Consider the following 22122-nt stretch of genomic DNA (forward strand, 5'->3'; position numbering starts at 1 on the left):
AAGTACTATTCCAGTAATCGTATGATTATTTGTATTTGTATTCACAGCAGCACGCAGCCACCGCCTGAACGCTTGTGCCGGAATGATAATTTAAACAAAACTCAATATGAATCATTGCACTGGCGGATGCTCCTATTTGCCCAGCACTACAATTTGCTCTTGCTGAATGAAATTTTCCGTCTTCTTTATTTTTTCCATCAATTCATTTGATTATCAGCAGTCTGAGTCTGAGAACACTTGTAAACAACGAATTTTGCGAATTTGATTTTAGTCGAAATTTTAAAGTCATGTATTATATTTAACAACGAATCATAATAAACAATAACACAGCGTGTGCACGCACACATTTTTACCGAACATTAATATATTTTTAATATTATTTCTCTTAGTTGTTGAAATACGTATTTTACAGTTATTTTTTGCTAATTGTTGAAAAATAACTTGTTAAAAAATATTTATAGGCATTAAACTAGCATGCGAAAAAATTCGGTTATGCAAATGTATTTATTGCTCTCAGTATCAAAGTACAGAGTGGTCGTAAAGCACTTATCAAACATTTTATTTTGCTATGTCTATACTATTTTATACCCACAATTATTTGCATAAAGGTGTTATAACTTTATACGTTTAACTATAACGGTTGTTGTGTAACAAAAATATACAAAATATTTATTAGGCGTAAGTCTGTCAATATGATCTGCATGAATAAAGCAATAGTTTTAGTCATGGCAATTCATAGTTATGGTGCCATATTAAATTCTACATTGACGTACGCGGTATTACCACATCAATAACACACGTCATCAGTAATGATTGCATATACAAGTAAACATAAATTGAGCTGAGGAGAAACTGCGATGCAAAATTCTCATCAATTGTACGGGAATAATTATAATAATATTTAGTTTAGTGTCTGCGTCTGCATTCATTTTCCTACCCTTGGAGTGCGATTTGAAAATCTTCTAAAAAGAGGTGCTTTCTCCCAAAATTGAAGTTCATGGATTTGTATTAAAAATTTCATGTAAAAGTTTTGACAACATTCTCAAAAAAACTTGATTCCGATCGTTCAGTTGTCTCTATTTTGAATGAAATGGAGCCTGGATAGTTTATTTACATAGGTTAGGTTATATGGCTCCTATATTTAGTCTTTGTGAGGCCATAGAAGAAAAGAAAAATTAACAAAACGTTTAGTAACAAATACAAATTTTCACAGGCGTTATTTCCACCTCATCTTCTTCCATACAGCTTTTGCAGATGGCGTCTGGTAGGATTCCCAGTCTTACTGCGGGGACGCCAATAGGGCAAAGGCTTGTTAAAAGCCCCAAAACTAGTTAGAAACTAGCCTTATAAAGATATCACTAGATCTCTTGCGATCGATCTTGGAGAACACAAGAGGATATGGGAGCACTTCTACCGAAGCGGTTGTAGGGTGCCTTTCCTTGCCAGCTCATCAGCTTGCAATTTCCTGCAATTCCGTTATGGCCTCGCACCCATACCAGTCACTAACTAAGGCACTCGATACTATTGATAGCGGGGCTAGATACTCTTTGACCAGCCCTAAACGCACTGTTAATGCGTTCAACGCTAGTGTCACCGCTCTGGTATCTGAGTGGATGGTTACTTCTCTGAAGACTTCGGAGCAGTAAATCTAGTGGTACCTGAGTGACTGCAACCTCGGGCACTGCAGTAGTTAGGAAGTCTGAAGCTGGAATTGATAGAAAGCTCCTGACAGTAAACCCCTTCACCAACCTTCCTCGCAAGTTTTGATCCATCTGTAAAGAAGTCACTGCTCCTCTCCTCCAACGGCTTCTTCCCACCCACTCCCTCGCAGGTATATTGGTGGAGAAAGAGCCGCCAGAGTTCGGTTTGGCGACTCCATGATCCAAGTCATCCGGTATAAAATCAAAGTGATGAGGATTTCCGAGTATTTAGACACGTGTTCTTTAAGGAACCCAGACTCCCTGAGTCCGAGGGCAACTTTCACAGCCATATACCTTCCGACGATGCCTACGGGCAATATATGCAAGATGGCGTTAAATGTCATTTTTGGAGTGGTCCTTAGTGCACCACACATGCTGATAATCCTCGCCCTTTGAACGCTCTCGAGTTTCTTTGCAAGTGTGGTATTTTCTGGAGCCCTCCACCATATAAAAACTCCATAGAACATAATGCGCTTGACTACGGTTTATTTATGTACATAGATTCGCTCGTATTCCAAATTCGAAAATTTTGACCAATCTGATGTTTGCCAAATTCTACCAAATACAACGTGCTTTCCAAAGTAACCAGGAATCTAGCGCCCCTGGTGGCGCCATCTATATGTCGACTGGTGAGTCTGCTATCTTTATCGATTGTTCAGTGAGAATTTCATGACATTTCATTGATTGGAAGTGAGGTTATTGCGTTTTAAGTGTAAGTATGTTTGTATTATCGGTGCGAAAATGAGCTTCGAACAAAGAGCCAATATTAAATTTTGTTTTAAAATTGGTAAAACTTTTACCAAAGTGTGAGTGGTTTCAACGTTCTCAAAGTGGTCGTGAGGACATAAATAACGATCAACATGTGGACAAATCAAAATCCGTGAGCACCGGAAATTCCATCGAAACTGTGCGTGAATTCATCAAAAATCAGCCGAAATCATCATTGATATTCATGGAAATGGAATTGAACATCTCCAAAACATCGATATATCGCATTTTGACCGCACAAATTGCCTGACGACAGTCTCATCGATCGACGCTTGTGACCGATTATTTGACCAAAAATCACATTTTAATCATTAACCATTCGCCGTATTCACCTGATATGGCACCGTGCGACTTCTTCCTTTTCGGAAAAATGCATTTGTTCATGAAAGGAAAGCGTTATGCAGACGTAGAGGCCATTCAAAAGGCTTGGACCGTGCAAAAAGCTCTATTGAAGCAGAAGGAGACTATTTTGAATAAAATAAATTGATTTTTGTTCTTTTTTTTTTAAGTCCTGTTTACTTTGGAACGCACCTTGTATGAATATCAAACATACATATGAGTTTACTTTGACAGCTGTCACTCTAAAAGCTTTTTAAAAACTCTAAAAAAGGCACCCTATACCTAATTCAAGCAGCTACACCATTTAACATATGGATTTCGGTGGAGATGAATTAAATATATAAGCACTATATATATTTTAATTAAAGCTAATCAGATCCGTAATCCGAACTTTGACACTTTCTTTTTCTTTTTTCTCTCGTTAAATAATATTTGTGTATTTAATTTTGCTGACAAATGCTGATATGTCTAAGATCATTGCACATGTGTTGCTACTTTGTTTTGTACGTAGATATGTGTACAGTGTCGATGAAAATAAATGTTGTATTAAGGGCCTTTTGACTGAAATTTATTTAGATCTAAATGTATAACTGGGATAGCAAATTTCGACGACAAAATTTTCTATGGAAAACTTTCATAGCAGAAAAAAATCATTCGTATACTTATCAGAGCGCTTTACTGAAAGCTGTATCCTAATTACTGTATAAGTTCGCATTGGTTTATTGTCTAAGTTATAGAATAGGTTCAAATATATTTCGATGTTATAGTTCTTATTTGATTTTAACATATTTTTTTTTTAAATAAGGAGCAGATTTTTACGACGGAAGCTACAATGATTGAGGCTTTTTTGGATTAAAGATTGTAGATCGGAAGCTACGCGAATACATTTTCCATATAGTAGATACGTCCAATATATGAACACCTCCATTTTATTACATTAACAAGACAAATGTATAGTTATATCCTGAACAAGGTACATTAAGTTTGCCACGAAGTTTGTAACACCAAGAAAAAAACATCGGAGATCCTATAAAATATATACAAAGTCGATTTAGTAATGTCAGTCTGCCTGTATGTACGCGAATTAGCCCCTCAGTTTTTGAGATATCGATCTGAAGTTTTGCTCACCTCGTTTTTTCACCAAGAAACAGAATTTGACAGAACCGCCGATATCGGACCACTATAGGATATAGCTGCCATACAAAATGATCGATAAAAATCAAATTCTTGTATGATTCAAACTCAAGTCCTTGTATGGAAAACTTCTTTATTTTACAAGATATCTTTGCAATTTGTCAAGGATTATTGTAAAAGACTATGTTACAATCTCCGAACATATTGTTGACTACTATAGCATATAGCTGCCATACAAACTGACTGTTCAAAATTAAGTCCTTGTATGGAAAACTTCTTTATTTTACAAGATATCTTTACAAAATTTGTCAAGGATTATTGTAAAAGACTATGTTACAATCTCCGAACATATCGTTCAGATCGGACCACTATAGCTTATAGCTGCCATACAAACTAACTCTTCAAAATTAAGTTCTTGTATGGAAAACTTTTTTATTTTACAAGATATCTTCACGAAATTTGTCATGGATTATTGTCTAAAACAAAGTTACGATCTCTAAGCATATTGTTCAAATCGGACCACTATAGCCTATAGCTGACATACAAACTGACTGCTGAAAATCAAGTTCATGTATGAAAACTTTTGTTTGAGAAGATTATTAAAGATTCGTAGCAACCCAAGTTAACGTTGTTACTTGTTTTATACGCTTTAAGCTATAATAAATGCAACTGTGAAGGGTATTACAGCTTCGGTGTAGCCGAAGTTAGCGTTTTTTCTTATTTTATGTAATATATTGTTGACAAGTATACATTGCGTATACAGCAATAAGTCTTTTATTGCTGTTTTTATTGCATATACGATTTGTATTCCCTTTTAGCGTCTAATAACTAGTTATTGCGCTGCTGCTTCTAATTCAATCATTGATTTGATAAGAAACCTTATCAACATTTCATTATCAAAATGCCAATTCGCTTACAATACAACTGTATCTACCATATAGGTGTATAAACATACTTATATATGTGTATATACATACATACATATATTTATATACTATATATACATCATATCTCCAAGTGCTGCACTTTTCACCATTGTGCGATTTACTGCCTTTCTACTTTAGTCCGCATTTAATAGAGTTCTTTAATTGCTAACAGGTTGGCCATTAAAAAGACAACATATGTATGTATGTATGTAATATATGTATATAGTTGCATATCGTAGTTGATATTTACTGTCCATTGCCCTTACGTGTGGCCGCGTTCATCATATACTTGCACACATACACATTTATATGCACAACACTGTATTTAGTGAAAAAGCAAGCGCTGTGCTTTTGCCGTGTTGCTAACACATTTTAGTTGTCAATTGTCGCTGACCGCGTACAAAAGCTGTGCTACATTAAGTGATGTTTATTTTTTAGAAATGGGAAATGTTTATAACCTAAAATAAAAATAAATGTCAATTTTAAAAAACTTTCTTCTTTAAATATCTGTCTGTGATTTGTTGTTTCGTTGTAAATGGACTGGAAAATTTGTTGTATTTGACACAAACACTCACTCAAAGCGCCGCTAACCTCAAATATTCATTTGCTGCGTATGAAACGTAGCGTTGTTGTTGGGAGCGAGTTGCATATGCGTTGCTTTTATTGCATTTATAAATTGTATTTCTATAAATCCGCGCATTTTACGTCTACGCTTTATAATCGCCTGTCGGCTAATCTAACGATCATCTATTGATAAGTTATACCATAATTTCGCGCGCACATTCGCACAGCCGTCTGTTTGTTTGTGTTTCTCGCGGCTTTGCTACAAAGGAAGTGTTTGCGGAATTTCCTCGAGTGTTATGCAAATCTATATATGTATGTACATACATATATGCATATTATTTTAATGCATATGTGAAATAAAAATAATTTTAAATCATAGAAAATAGTGAACGCAGCGAAAAATGCATTTAGAAGCTGCTTTGGAACTTCTACGCACAGGTGATTTTTGTTAGTACTGATTTTATACATATCGCTAGTTAATATTTCACATTTATTTTTATATGTTTATTATTTATTGATGGATTATATTATTTCTTCGTAGTTCTGATAATAAAAATTTATAAGTTTGAGGTTATGTTTTGATTTTAACAGAGGCTTTCAGTGATATTTCGAGTTATTGATTTACAAATGTCGTTAATTTTTAAAAATTAATGTATAAAAATCCGTTTTTACATGCATTTCTTTAATCATAAAAGAGTACATTGTGACAAAAAAGTAACCGGAAATTATAAATAAAACGCAAAATATTTAATTATAAATCAATATTTCTCTTGTCGCCTTCAAAGTAATTCCCACCATATGTAATACAATTATACCAACGATTTTTTCAGTTTTCGAAACACTTCATAAGCACTTTTTGGGATGGCTTTCAGCTCCTCCAGCAAATTTGTCTCTTTGATCGTCTGAAAACAGGCTCCATTCCGATGATTGATGACTTGTTTGCATGTCAAAATTCATGAACACATGTCTCATCGGCAGTCATCATGCTCTCTCTCAAGATTAACCAAAGAGACCTCTTTACGGTACGGTAAAAATTCAGCTTTATCGGGACAAGTCGAGCAAGAAAGTATTTCATACCCAAAACAAAATATCTGCCAAAATCATTCGAACTTAACAAAATACATTTTTTTGAAACATCATCTACCCGGGGAATTTAATTACAATTTCCGGGTGCTTTTGTGTCACAATGTATGATTTTGATCGATCAGTTTGTTTAGCAGCTATATGCTAAAGTGGACCGATATCGGCAATTCCGACATATGAGCAGTTCGAAAAGCTAAGAAAAGGCCGTGTGCAAAATTTCAGATCGATATCTCAAAGGCAGACGGATATTACTAAATCGACACAGCTGGTCACGGTGATTATATAGTATCTACATATGTATTACGTAAAGAAAGTAAAAAAAAAAATATTTAAAGTATTGACCATAGCTTTTTACATATTTTGCCAATTTGTGTATACCATGCCAATGGAAATGTTCGTTTTTCTGAAGCAAACCAATCAGATACACAATTTTCGACTTCTGCGTAGGAATCGAAGTGCTTCTCAGCCAATGCGTGTCCCATCGATGAAAACAAATTGTAATCGGAAGCGACCAAGTCTGGTGAATGCGGCGTATTAATACCTGGTAAATTATAGGGTATCCGGGACTTACATACGTCTTGGTGTTACAAACTTTGTACCAAACTAAATATGCCTTGTTCATGTTATAAAATTTTATTTTTGAGGTTATGTTTGTATTTTGACTATATAAATTATTTGTATTTTGCCTCATTGCTTCACAACTGTTTGTTATTGTGTATAATAATCCTTTATTTTTAAATTATTCTTCAAATATGAGTGATTCGAGTTCTAATTTTGAGTTGCCAAAATTAAATTACATAAAAAAATATTTTTTTTTTTTAAATTCGCAAAGATAGTACCTAATATTATTATATATAGTATATTAGCTTGAATATATTAATATTCTTCTTTTTTGTCCTCAATAATTGCTATGTTATATACATACATATATATATGTATGTAGTTCTGCCATTCCCTCCAAAGCGTAGATTACAAAATGATTCAGCAATAAACTGGAAATTACTGATGTTGCGTTAATCATATCAGCCAACATTTTACTTTTCACTTATCAATTCAAATACTAAAGCAATCACACTTGATAGTTTTAACTGCTGCCTAATATATATTTACAAGGCGTGGCGTTTATGAAATAAAATGTCATGTCATGTCAATGTTTATTTACATTTTATTAAGAAATTAAGACTTAATAAACGCAATTTCAAAACTTCCTCTTCTTTCGTGCTGCCGAATAAGTCATTATTGTCAACATCGTCATTACACTGATCGCTATATTTTATCCGCTCTCAGTACTTTGACAACATCAGCTGTTTCCTCAACATAAAGATAGCGAAGACTTAACAAGCATGACTATTTGACTAGACTTAACAGATTTTTTGTTTACTTATTCGCATATTTTATCCGCTCTCAGAAATTATTACTTTGACAACATCATATTATAGCTCTGTTGACAACATCAGCTGTTTTCTCAGCATAAAGAATACTTAACAATTACTGTTTGACAGTTTTTTGTTTATCATACATATATGTATGTATGTATATAATATTTACGAAATATGTGTACCGGTTAAACGGAAGTTTGTCGATCGTTTTTATAAAAAAATGGAATATTAATTTAATATTCAATTAAGCTATTTATATTAATGAATATGACACTAGTCATGTGCAATATTAATAACAGCGATTATTTATAATTATATTAAAAACTTTCATACATAAACTCAAAGCTTGCTTAAGTGTCAATAAAAACAAAAAAGTCGGTAAAACCTTTTACTATTTTTTTTTTTGTAGTTTCCATGCATTAATATATTATACACAGCTTTTTTTATTACACTAAAAACATATGTGTTATATGTATATTATTCCTTTTTTTTACTATTTATTTAAATAAATATTTGATTTGTTACTTCCCACTTCCAAAGTGTATATAAACTGGCAATTGCTGTTGAATTTTTTATTTTTATGGCAATTTAAACGGTTCAAATTTCAAATTACAGCTGCATATTACTTTATACCTTACTAAACATATATTTTAAATGTCAATACTGTTATCTATTTTAACATATGTTATGACAAATTGTAAAAAATGTGATAAATTGTTTAATTGCCTCACAAAGTGCTAAAAATAGCAATATGTTGACGTACGTTTAACATTGCAACTTTCAAACGAAGGGCATAGTGTAGACATCGCATTAATTATTGGAAAAGAATGCATTCCTAGCCAAACTGTCAAACATAAATATCTGCAAACCCCTTATTTGTACCACAATAATTATTCATATTTATGTTGCCTTTCATATATTTCATATATGTGTAAATATATATATAGTGTTACTAACATCCCTTCATTGTTATTTGTAATTACAGCAATGCCTTGGTTCGGCATGGATATCGGCGGTACACTTACAAAGCTAGTCTACTTTGAACCAAAGGATATAACACCCGACGAACAGGATCAAGAGGCTGAAATTCTACGAAATATACGTCGTTATTTGACGAAAAATTCTGCTTACGGCAAAACAGGACATCGTGATACACATCTACAGGTGAGTGCGTGAGTGAGACGTAGTGCTTTATTTCACACACTGCATATTGCATATTGTCATACATTTAAGTAATATTTACTTAGTTATTAGCGCCATATAACAGTCAAAAATGGTTGGCTGCTTCCGCTTCAAGCTAAACATACGAGTATTACTTTCTATTGTATTATTTGAAGTCATTGACTTTGTAGTTGAACTAGACTTACTTACATGTGCCAAAGCGTGTTTAATTTAGAGGTTGGTCATGAATTGAAGCCAAAATGTGGAATTTCAGTATTTGCAGTATTATTGTGAAGGTGTCGCTTTGCATACATATGTATGTACATATATCAATATACATAAATTCGTAGTTTATGTTTTATTAGAAAAATAAATAAAATTGTTGAAAAAGAATCGTGTGTTAAAAAATTAGATACATAAATGGGTTTGTTTCAAGGACAAAGCCCAAGTATAAAATGATCTCTGCCGGTGACAATAATCTGTTCCAAATTTCGTGAAAATATCCGAAGTAGTCCGAACTGAATAATATAGCTGGTTGGCAGCTGACCTATGTATATAAGAAAAGCAGGCACGCAGCGATGTGATATGATTTAAAAGTCCTCACGGGAAACTGGCTGCCAGCTGACTCAATAAAAGTAAAGCAGGCGCCGTGTCTAGCTGAGGTGACTCTCGCGCCCATATAGGTAAAGCAGGCGCCGTGCCACGCCACTGCTTAATAACTGTCGCGCCTTCATGTAATGTGATTCGGAAGTCACAAGGTGACTGCATGGAAAGCTGGCTCTTTGTATATAAGTAACGCAGGCACCATGCCTGGTCAGTGCTTATGTGACTTTCGCGCCGTGATGTTATGTGATTTGAAAGTCAGGCGGTAAATTCGCGGGAAGCTGGCTGGCAGTCGGCTATATAAGTAACGCAGGCATCATGCCTGGTCAGTGCTTAGGTGACTTTCGCGCCGTGATGTTTTATGATTTGAAAGTCAGGCGGTAAATTCGCGGGAAGCTGGCTGCCAGTCGGCTATATAAGTAACGCAGGCACCATGCCTGGTCAGTGCTTATGTGACTTTCGCGCCGTGATGTTATGTGATTTGAAAGTCAGGCGGTAAATTCGCGGGAAGCTGGCTGCTAGTCGGCTATATAAGTAAAGCAGGCACCATGCCTGGTCAGTGCTTAGGTGACTTTCGCGCCGTGATGTTATGTGATTTGAAAGTCAGGCGGTAAATTCGCGGGAAGCTGGCTGACAGTCGGCTATAAAAGTAAAGCAGGCACCATTCCTGGTCAGTGCTTAGGTGACTTTCGCGCCGTGATGTTATGTGATTTGAAAGTCAGGCGGTAAATTCGCGGGAAGCTGGCTGCCAGTCGGCTATATAAGTAAAGCAGGCACCATGCCTGGTCAGTGCTTATGTGACTTTCGCGCCGTGATGTTATGTGATTTGAAAGTCAGGCGGTAAATTCGCGGGAAGCTGGCTGCTAGTCGGCTATATAAGTAAAGCAGACACCATGCCTGGCCAGTGCTTAGGTGACTTTCGCGCCGTGATGTTATGTGATTTGAAAGTCAGGCGGTAAATTCGCGGGAAGCTGGCTGCTAGTCGCCTATATAAGTAAAGCAGGCACCATGCCTGGCCAGTGCTTATGTGACTTTCGCGCCGTGATGTTATGTGATTTGAAAGTCAGGCGGTAAATTCGCGGGAAGCTGGCTGCTAGTCGCCTATATAAGTAAAGCAGGCACCATGCCTGGCCAGTGCTTAGGTGACTTTCGCGCCGTGATGTTATGTGATTTGAAAGTCAGGCGGTAAATTCGCGGGAAGCTGGCTGCCAGTCGGCTATATAAGTAAAGCACTTTCGGCCGTGATGTTATGTGATTTGAAACCGGTAAATTGCGGGAAGCTGGCTGCCAGTCGGCTATATTAACGCAGGCACCATGTGCTTAGGTGACTTTCGCGCCGTGATGTTATGTGATTTGAAAGTCAGGCGGTAAATTCGCGGGAAGCTGGCTGCCAGTCGGCTATATAAGTAAAGCAGGCACCATGCCTGGCCAGTGCTTAGGTGACTTTCGCGCCGTGATGTTATGTGATTTGAAAGTCAGGCGGTAAATTCGCGGGAAGCTGGCTGCCAGTCGGCTATATAAGTAAAGCAGGCACCATTCCTGGCTAGTGCTTAGGTGACTTTCGCGCCGTGATGTTATGTGATTTGAAAATCAGGCGGTAAATTCGCGGGAAGCTGGCTGACAGTCGGCTATATAAGTAAAGCAGGCACCATGCCTGGTCAGTGCTTAGGTGACTTTCGCGCCGTGATGTTATGTGATTTGAAAGTCAGGCGGTAAATTCGCGGGAAGCTGGCTGCCAGTCGGCTATATAAGTAACGCAGGCACCATGCCTGGTCAGTGCTTAGGTGACTTTCGCGCCGTGATGTTATGTGATTTGAAAGTCAGGCGGTAAATTCGCGGGAAGCTGGCTGCCAGTCGGCTATATAAGTAAAGCAGGCACCATGCCTGGTCAGTGCTTATGTGACTTTCGCGCCGTGATGTTATGTGATTTGAAAGTCAGGCGGTAAATTCGCGGGAAGCTGGCTGCCAGTCGGCTATATAAGTAAAGCAGACACCATGCCTGGCCAGTGCTTAGGTGACTTTCGCGCCGTGATGTTATGTGATTTGAAAGTCAGGCGGTAAATTCGCGGGAAGCTGGCTGCCAGTCGGCTATATAAGTAAAGCAGGCACCATGCCTGGCCAGTGCTTAGGTGACTTTCGCGCCGTGATGTTATGTGATTTGAAAGTCAGGCGGTAAATTCGCGGGAAGCTGGCTGCTAGTCGGCTATATAAGTAAAGCAGGCACCATGCCTGGCCAGTGCTTAAGTGACTTTCGCGCCGTGATGTTATGTGATTTGAAAGTCAGGCGGTAAATTCGCGGGAAGCTGGCTGCCAGTCGGCTATATAAGTAACGCAGGCACCATTCCTGGTCAGTGCTTAGGTGACTTTCGCGCCGTGATGTTATGTGATTTGAAAGTCAGGCGGTAAATTCGCGGGAAGCTGGCTGCCAGTCGGCTATATAAGTAACGCAGGCACCATGCCTGGTCAGTGCTTATGTGACTTTCGCGCCGTAATGTTATGTGATTTAAAAGTCAGGCGGTAAAGTCGCGGGAAGCTGGCTGCCAGTCGCCTATATCAGTAAAGCAGCCACCATGCCTGGCGAGTGCTTAGGTAACTTTCGCGCGCCGTGATGTTATGTGATTTGAAAGTCAGGCGGTAAATTCGCGGGAAGCTGGCTGCCAGTCGGCTATATAAGTAACGCAGGCACCATGCCTGGTCAGTGCTTATGTGACTTTCGCGCCGTGATGTTATGTGATTTGAAAGTCAGGCGGTAAATTCGCGGGAAGCTGGCTGCCAGTCGGCTATATAAGTAAAGCAGGCACCATGCCTGGTCAGTGCTTATGTGACTTTCGCGCCGTGATGTTATGTGATTTGAAAGTCAGGCGGTAAATTCGCGGGAAGCTGGCTGCCAGTCGGCTATATAAGTAACGCAGGCACCATGCCTGGTCAGTGCTTAGGTGACTTTCGCGCCGTGATGTTATGTGATTTGAAAGTCAGGGCGGGAAGCGTGATGTTATGTCGGCTATATTAGTGCTTAGGTGACTTTCGCGCCGTGATGTTATGTGATTTGAAAGTCAGGCGGTAAATTCGCGGGAAGCTGGCTGCCAGTCGGCTATATAAGTAACGCAGGCACCATGCCTGGTCAGTGCTTATGTGACTTTCGCGCCGTGATGTTATGTGATTTGAAAGTCAGGCGGTAAATTCGCGGGAAGCTGGCTGCCAGTCGGCTATATAAGTAACTTTCGCGCCGTGATGCAGTCAGGCACCATGCCTGGTAACGCAGGCACCAGTGCTTAGGTGACTTTCGCGCCGTGATGTTATGTGATTTGAAAGTCAGGCGGTAAATTCGCGGGAAGCTGGCTGCCAGTCGGCTATATAAGTAACGCAGGCACCATTCCTGGTCAGTGCTTAGGTGACTTTCGCGCCGTGATGTTATGTGATTTGAAAGTCAGGCGGTAAATTCGCGGGAAGCTGGCTGCCAGTCGGCTATATAAGTAACGCAGGCACCATGCCTGGTCAGTGCTTAGGTGACTTTCGCGCCGTGATGTTATGTGATTTGAAAGTCAGGCGGTAAATTCGCGGGAAGCTGGCTGCCAGTCGGCTATATAAGTAACGCAGGCACCATTCCTGGTCAGTGCTTAGGTGACTTTCGCGCCGTGATGTTTTGTGATTTGAAAGTCAGGCGGTAAATTCGCGGGATGCTGGCTGCCAGCTGGCTCTATATAAGTAAAGCAGGCAACGTGCCTGGGCAGTGCTTATGTGACTTTCGCGCCGTGATGTTATGTGATTTGAAAGTCAGGCGGTAAATTCGCGGGAAGCTGGCTGCTAGTCGCCTATATAAGTAAAGCAGGCACCATGCCTGGTCAGTGCTTAGGTGACTTTCGCGCCGTGATGTTATGTGATTTGAAAGTCAGGCGGTAAATTCGCGGGAAGCTGGCTGCCAGTCGGCTATATAAGTAAAGCAGCCACCATGCCTGGCGAGTGCTTAGGTGACTTTCGCGCGGTGATGTTATGTGATTTGAAAGTCAGGCGGTAAATTCGCGGGAAGCTGGCTGCCAGTCGGCTATATAAGTAAAGCATGCAGTGTGCCTGGCCAGTGCTTAGGTGACTTTCGCGCCGTGATGTTATGTGATTTGAAAGTCAGGCGGTTCGCGGGAAGCTGGCTGCCAGTCGGCTATTTGAAACTTTCGCGCCGTGATGTTATGTGATTTGAAAGTCAGGCGGTAAATTCGCGGGAAGCTGGCTGCCAGTCGGCTATATAAGTAACGCAGGCACCATGCCTGGTCAGTGCTTAGGTGACTTTCGCGCCGTGATGTTATGTGATTTGAAAGTCAGGCGGTAAATTCGCGGGAAGCTGGCTGCTAGTCGCCTATATAAGTAAAGCAGGAACCGTGCCTGGACAATGCTTAGGTGACTCTCGCGCCTCCATATGATATTATTTAAAAGTGGCGAGGTGACCTTACGGGAAACTGCCTGTCAGCTGGCTCTAAATACCATAAGTAAAGCAGGCACCGTGCCTGGCTAGTGTTAGGCCCCTGCCCAATGCCATATGTAGGTATTGATGTCGATCTACTTGTATAAAAATAACATAAAGTTAAAAATTCGTTTCCGTGTAAGGAAAAAGATTTATTTTAATAACTTAATTTTGCTTAAACGCCAATTACTCAATTAAAAATAAATAACTGTGTAAAGCGTGTGTTATATTGGCCAATATTTAAATTTGTCGTAGTCAATTTCATTACAACTTGTTTGTACATTTATTTTTTATTTTATTTACACTCTCCACACGCATTCACATGCTAATTTAGCAAATCTCTTTGTTGTTTTTGTCATTATTACTTTGCCTATTGACATTTACATTGCATTATTAGGAGCATTATTTACTTTTTGTTGCTGTATGTTACTGACGCACGTGGAAAAAGTTTTTTGTGCTCATGCCCCTAATGCCATGCCCATTAAAGTGGTGAAAAATAAATAAAATTGAATAAATTTGCCTAGGGTAAATACAATAACCCTTATAACCCTTGTGTTTAACGCATTTCGTAAGGTGCTTTTATTACGCTTTTTTTTTGCCTAAACTATGTGCGCACTATATTTATTTATTTTTTAAATGAGCTTTTAGGTTTGTTAATGGGTGTTTATCTGAAGCAATTTTGTGAATGTAGCAGCAGATCTTATATAGTTTTTTTTATTTTTAGGATATGTCAGTACTAAAATTTTTTCCATGATTTTTTCAGTTTTGACTTTTACGAATCATTAACATGTAGAAACAATTTACTCTTTTTTACTGTTAAGAAAAAAATTTTATGATAAGCTCGTTTTCAGTGCTGCTTTTTGGCCAAATTTCTAGCGCTATTCAAAGAAATATTTAATTAATTTTAAAGATAAGAAATATAATTTTACTCATCATTACACTCGAGATCATATTTAACCCCAGCTGGTCCATATATGTATGTATGTAAATTGCACGCGCAAACCGATTTGAAAAAAAAAATCTTGCTATATTGGTAGCACCCTCTTTTATGTTCGTGTTAAGTTTGTACTCCGTTAGTGTATTTTTGGCAGCTGTTTGTTTGCGACAGCAGAAATTTTGCGATTTTTATAAATTGAAGCAGATTTTTCGGTTACCAAAACAAAAAAAAAATCACGGAGGGCCAAATCTGGGGAATGCGGCTAAGCAAGGGCTCTCATTTCGTGTTTGGCCAAAAAGTCAGTCACAATCTTGCTGGAAAGTGATGGCACATTATCGTAGTAAAAATCAATGAATTTTCCGTTCACAAATCCGGTCGTTTACAACTGATTCTCTTCTGCGAACTCTACTCGATGTAGTTTTTGCTAAAGGCATGTAACTTTTGGTACGAGTCTAACATTGACACGCTTCATAGCTAAATCATTACCCCAAAATGTGTTGACTCAATCCATAAGTAGTGTTGAGATTCTTTGCTATTTCTCTAATGCCAGCAAAACAATTTTGACCAAAAAACTTCTGAATATTTTTCACGATTCCGAAACCGCGATTCCATTAGGACCACAAAGTTTCAAGCAAACTCGTTAAATATTTTTCCACAGTAATAATCGCTAGACAAACCTTTCGCGTCATAAACAAACAGTTGTCAAACACATACTAATTGTGGCCAAGTTTTATCTTGAGCATTCCATTCTTTAAATACAATATAATCGGAAAACATAATTTCCCTTCCTTTTGAGTACCTCCACATACATATGGACATATGTATGTATATACGAACCATTTATGCGTAACCTTATAATTATATACAGTGATACAATCGTTATGCAATTCCACATTTACATATACCTATATTATATGTAAGTGTACATACCATATGTATATGTATATATGTAGTATGTAAATTTTTTTAAAATGTGTCTACCATATTTGCACACATTTATACATATTTGCTATTTTTACATATGTATCTACTATATATATGCAATTTCCCTGTTACCAGGTAATTTGAAATTTTTTTTATATTCTTTCGTGTCTTAGTTACGTTTGCTTATCCACAATTAACGTAATTAAATGCTTTAATTAACATCTTTGACTCTGCTACTGACCGAATACTTTTAAAAACACACAATATTTCGAAGCTAAAACAAGCTGCAAGTTTTTGCGCACGAAATTGCAGAGCATGCTAAATGGAAATACTGTGGGCAAAAAATAGTAAGATAAAAAGTAAATTTTCACGCGAAACACCATTCGTCGAATTTTTTTTTATTTTGACTGGCAGTGACATTTTTTTGATTGTTAAAATTTATTCAAAGGGAGTCGCGAACGCGTTGGCGACGAACCACGTTCAGGACGGCCATCATCATCAACTTTGATCAACACGTCAATAAAATAAATGAATAAGTGCTTGAGAATCGACGATTAAAACAGTCAGAGATCTTACTGGCATCGTTGGAATATCGGAAGGATCAGTAAAAACCATTTTGAAAGATCATTTGACCCTAAAAAGATGTAAAGCATGATTGGTTCTAAAATCACTAAATTTTTCGAAAAACAGCTTCGCGTTAACGTCTGTGAAACAATGATTTTCGATTACCAGAATACCATGAAACGTTTTATTACTGGCGATAAGTCTTGTGCCTATGCTTACGACTCGGAAACAGACAATCAGTCGACCGAATATCGTGGCAAAGGTGAGCCGAAGCCGAAAAAAACAACCAAAGCAGGTCAAAAATCAAGGTTATGTTGACAGTTTTCTTTGATTATCGAGGTGAGGTGCACTTCTTCCGACCGGCCAGACCGTCAAGGAATACTCTTTGAGTGTTATGCGTTTGCGCGAAGTTTTTCGTAAAAAGAGGTCGGAATTATGAGCCGAAACTCTTGATTTTTGCACCACGATAATATACCGTCGCATACTGCATTCATTCTTCGTGAGTTTTTCAGCAAATTTTCAATCAATATCGTACCACAACCACCGTATTCGCCTGATTTAGCTCGTCTTCTGGCTATTCAGCAAACTCAGATGAAAGCGTTTTGATTCAATTGAAGACATTGAACGTGAATCGCTACGCGCATTGAAAGCTATTTCGGAAATTGATTTCACCAACTGTTTCGAGGATTTTAAAAAACGTTGGCACAAGTGTATTGGAGCGAAGGGGACTACTTTGAGGAGGACGACATCGATTTTGAAGAAAACATTAAGAATTTTAAAATTATGAACAAAGTCTTACTATTTTTTTTTTATATACAGGGTTTGTCCGAAAAGTAATAGGACTGATTTTCTTCCGTATCGACTGTACTTCGGAGCGTGCGCGCATCGACTGGATTCGGTAGAGGGCGTTCTTAGCTAACGAACGAGCGGCTGGTCAGTTGTCTCCGAGCACCTGGAGAGTGTAGTGTTTCTGTGAGTGGTGCAAACCGAAAATGCAGCGTTTATTAGAGAGAAATACGCCATTAAATTCTGTGTGAAACTCCGTAAATCTGCGTCAGACACGTTTGATATGATCAAGCAGGCAACCCAGATGTTGCTTTATGAACAAGTGGTGTGTTTCGGTGGCACCCGGCTTTTTGGAGGGCCGGGAAGATGTCGCTGATAAAGACCGTGCTGGGAGACCTGCGATTTCGACAAACACCGACAATGTGATTCGTGTGCTTGAAGTTTTGAACTCAGACCGTCGACTAAGTGACGGAGCACTTAAACATGTGATGGTCCCAAAAGTGCTCACTGACGACCAGAAATTGCGGAGAGTGGAAGTGTATCATGAAAATTTGAACATCTGTGAACAGCTACCTAACCAAAGCCGGCATCCAAACGCTTACGCAGCTGCTCTACCGCCCAGATGTGGCCCCCCAGATTTTTTTTAGCTTTCTTGGCCGATGAAAGGCAGAGACGTCAGAGAAGCAGCATACATCTCGACTCTCAAGGCTATTTCGAAGAATGCCTTCCGTGACGTCTTCAATGCTTGGAAATGCTGCTGGTAGCGCTGCATCGACGCAGAAGAAGCCTATTTTGAATGTTTTTAAATAATTGTCCAGTCTTGTTACTTTCCGAACAAACCCTGTATAAGGAATCTGCGCTTTCAAAACCCTTTTTCATAACTACATATATTTCGGTCTAAGTAGCCGGAACATAACCAAATTTTTAACCTAAAAGCAATGACTCGGGAACATTCCTCAAAATTGTTGAGTGTATTTTTTTGTTTGATTGTTGAGGCTATGTTTTTTTGCCGCTACAACACCAACAACGGTGTGTTCGTCTACCCTACAACTAAATTGTGTAGCAAAACCTAACAAAATTGTTAAGTTTATAGAAATATTTCCAAAGTTCAAGTATGTGAGGTTAAACATTTTTCACCTCACTTCCTTCATATACATCTCAACTTTAAAAATAATATTATCACTTGAAAAAATGCCGTAAAATTAGATTTTTCTAGATTACTTTACAACAAATTCATGATATTCATATAAAAAAGCTTTGTTGATCCCGTTAAATTTTCATACATATGTATATGTACATATACATACATATGTATACGATATGCTTATACATATATGCTACATATATTATATGCATACTCGCCATTTGCTAAATATATTCGAAGCTGCAATACAATCGTCAGATTTATATCGGTCACCTTCCGTCGCTCGATGCTGAACTTAACAATTTTAAGCTTGAAAGAAAAAGCTCAACTCTTAGCTAATCACAATCCACAATCTCTTATTGATTTATGCATTGCATTAATTTGAATTGAATGTTCATTATACCTAAGCTCATGCGCGCTGATACGAAACGACAAACAATGCACAGACGTAAGTGAGTGTGTATGTATATGTGTCTAAAATTAAAAAAAATGCATATATGATATACATACATATGTATGTAAATTTGTCTACACCAGTTTTTTTTTTTTTGTATTTCTGCTCCAATGTCAGCACTTGACCTTGCACGCTGCAACCGAATGACACTTTACACAATTCTTGTCAAACAAAAAAAAACAACAAAAAAAGGGCAAAACAATGCAGAAACACTTATAAAAAGGCTTTGTCTTTCCGTTTTGCAGATGGACAACGTTGAGATACGCAAACGCCGTGGCTCATTGCATTTTATCCGCTTCCAAACAACCGACATGAGCAATTTCCTCCTGTTGGCCAAACAAAAGGGCATGGCCGAACTGGTGACCACCGTTTGTGCAACGGGTGGTGGTGCATTCAAATTTGAGAATGAATTCCGGCAGGTGAGTGTGCACAGAAAAATATTACACTGTTGGTGAAAGAGTGTTGTTTTTGTTGCAAATAGATCAACATATTCTCTTTTTGCTATCTTCAGAGTATCTACTTTGCTTATTATGAACTTTTTAAAAAATATTAAACTTTTTAACTAATATTAAATTTTTATTTTCTCTTCACTACAGCAAGTCAACATGAAACTCGCCAAATTCGATGAACTCGACACGCTCATCAAAGGCATACTCTTTGCCGAGGTGCAAAATCCCACAGAGTGCTATTTCTATGAGAATGCACGTGATATTATGTGAGTAGTCAGTATTATTTCGGCTTTGATTTCTTTATTTCATTAATTTTTTTTATATTTTGTCTTGCAGGAAAAGTGAAAAGCGCGCTTTTGATTTCTCGAAACCATATCCCTTCATATTGGTTAATGTCGGCTCGGGTGTGTCGATATTGGCTGTATATGGACCAGACAACTATAAACGTGTCTCAGGCACAAGGTACCTTGAATTATTTTTATTATATTTTTATTATTATTTTGACATTGAATATACAACAATTTTTGGCAATACAAGATATTTATAAAATACACTTTCTTACTCTTCACAGTTTGGGTGGTGGTACATTCCTTGGTCTCTGTTGCTTACTAACAGGCTGCAATTCATTCGAGGAGGCTATACAGCTCGCAACAAAGGGTGACAATCGTAAAGTGGATAAACTGGTGCGTGATATTTACGGCGGCGATTATGATCGCTTTGGCTTAACGGGAGATTTAGTGGCGTCAAGGTATATAAAAAAATATGCTCGCTTTCATAGTTAATACTACTATTCAACACAATGTCATTTATTTATAGTTTTGGACAAATGCATATTAAGGATAAACGCTCATCCGTGTCGCGTGAGGATTTGGCCAACGCCACATTGGTAACAATTACCAATAATATTGGTTCAATTGCACGCATGTGTGCGCTAAATGAAAAAATGGACAAGGTAAGATTTTTTATAACAATATCCGAACATATTGTTCACATTGGACCACTATAGCATATTGTTGTCATACAAATTGATCAATCAAAATCAAGTTCTTGTATGAAAAACTTTTTTATTTGTGCAGATATATACTCGAAATACAGAAAGTTTTTATTTGTAATCAGTATTCCAGCTTCGGCGCAACCGAACATTTTTTTTATTCTTTTTCATTCATTTAAAGCTGTGACTTTACAACTAAATGTATATAATTAATTTTTCTTTCATGTTTTATTTTCAGGTCGTATTTGTGGGCAACTTTTTGCGTGTAAATCCGATTTCAATGAAACTACTCGCCTACGCCATGGAATTCTGGTCGAATGGCACACTCAAGGCGCTCTTCCTCGAACACGAAGGCTATTTCGGTGCATTAGGTTGCCTATTGCAGTTCAATGGTGAAATTGCGGCCGCATTGAATGAGACAGCAGAAACGTCACAACAGACACAAAAAAGCGAAACAACAGCTGATACTTTTTCAAATACCATAAATTCCACAACTTCGCCACACAGTAATAATACCAATAATAGTGATAGTTGAAGTACAGGGACTGTTGCTAATATGTATTTTTTTTAGTTCGTAGCTCAAAGAAATTTTAATAGAAAAGAACTAAAAATCAATAATACAAAAATTGCTTGAAAATAATAAAACGAAAGTATGTACTAACAAAGAAAAGACAAGACAGCAAAATCATAATCAAAATATAGTTAATTAATAATACATTTTTTATGTGTTAGTATAAAAAGGCAAAAGTATGTATGTAGTTTTTACGTATGTATGTATATTTAATTAAAAAAAAAATAAAACAACAACAACAAAGAAATAAAATAAGTTGGTAAAGAGCAATCACACACGTCCATAAACTGAATATTTAATTTGTATATAAATTATAATATAAAATTTTAGGAGCGAAGTTCAACAATAGACGCGGGGCGTCTATTTGAATTAAAAAATATATAAATATTGAATAGTAAATTAAAAAAAAAAACAAATTTTCAACGAATTATTAAATAAAATCTCTTGATATTTATGCACATTAAGTAAAGCTATAATGCGCAAACATTTATTGTTGTTACAAAAAACACACATGCTTTGTGAAATACAGGGTTCGGATTTTCAGCGTATTTTTATTTAAACAATTTTTCCTCTTATTAAATGCACACAATTTAAACTTAAAACTTAATAGTAACTATTGATAATGTTATAAAGTAAAAAAAAATATATATATTTAATATATAAAGAATTTAAGGCATAAATGGCGCAAATGGCATTATTAAGTAATATTAAAAAAATTAAAATTATTTAAAATTAAACTAGATAATTATTGTATTAAAAAACGAAGCAAACAGTTGTGCAGTCATAAAACATGGTTGGTCAAGCAATTAACTGATTTTAAGCGCAAGAAAATTTATGTTGAAGGCACAAGCTTGATAAATTTTTGAATATTTTTAATAAAATTATTTTATATACAAAAAATGCGGAATTTTGAAAGAATTTATTAATTTATATAATTTTTTAAAAATTTGGATTAATTTGGGATGTTGAGGGGGAGGTATATTGTGGTCATTTAACTTTTTTTACAAAACTATAGTAAAACAAAGAGATTAAGATTAAATATCGTGTACTTTTTTCAATGTTAAGAACGTTTTTTATATGTGTACATATACTCGATAAAAAATGATCAATTTAAAAAATATGTTTAAAAAAGGGGAAAAAAATAATTTCGGCAGCAGTGAAGCTGTTCACTAATAAAAACTTTTTTCTGCAA

The 22122-nt window shown here is 37.1% G+C and overlaps 1 protein-coding gene across 5 annotated transcripts in view; it reads left to right on the plus strand.

The window, feature by feature from the left end:
* LOC126763540 (pantothenate kinase 3) overlaps positions 1-22122 on the plus strand; it is a 32641-nt gene extending 10519 nt beyond the window's left edge. For 3 of the 5 annotated variants that reach the window (XM_050481122.1, XM_050481124.1, XM_050481121.1), the window contains exons 2-8: positions 8879-9057; positions 19165-19338; positions 19516-19634; positions 19705-19830; positions 19940-20116; positions 20185-20320; positions 20598-22122. In XM_050481122.1, the coding sequence (XP_050337079.1) occupies positions 8879-9057; positions 19165-19338; positions 19516-19634; positions 19705-19830; positions 19940-20116; positions 20185-20320; positions 20598-20894 (1208 nt within the window). In that variant the 3' untranslated portion in view covers positions 20895-22122. Of the gene's footprint in view, positions 1-5264; positions 5879-8878; positions 9058-19164; positions 19339-19515; positions 19635-19704; positions 19831-19939; positions 20117-20184; positions 20321-20597 lie in introns of those variants that run through there. The other 2 variants (XM_050481123.1, XM_050481125.1) reach the window with 2 other exon arrangements.

Source organism: Bactrocera neohumeralis, chromosome 6 (genome assembly GCF_024586455.1).
Source record: "Bactrocera neohumeralis isolate Rockhampton chromosome 6, APGP_CSIRO_Bneo_wtdbg2-racon-allhic-juicebox.fasta_v2, whole genome shotgun sequence".
NCBI classification, from domain to species: Eukaryota; Metazoa; Arthropoda; class Insecta; order Diptera; family Tephritidae; genus Bactrocera; species Bactrocera neohumeralis.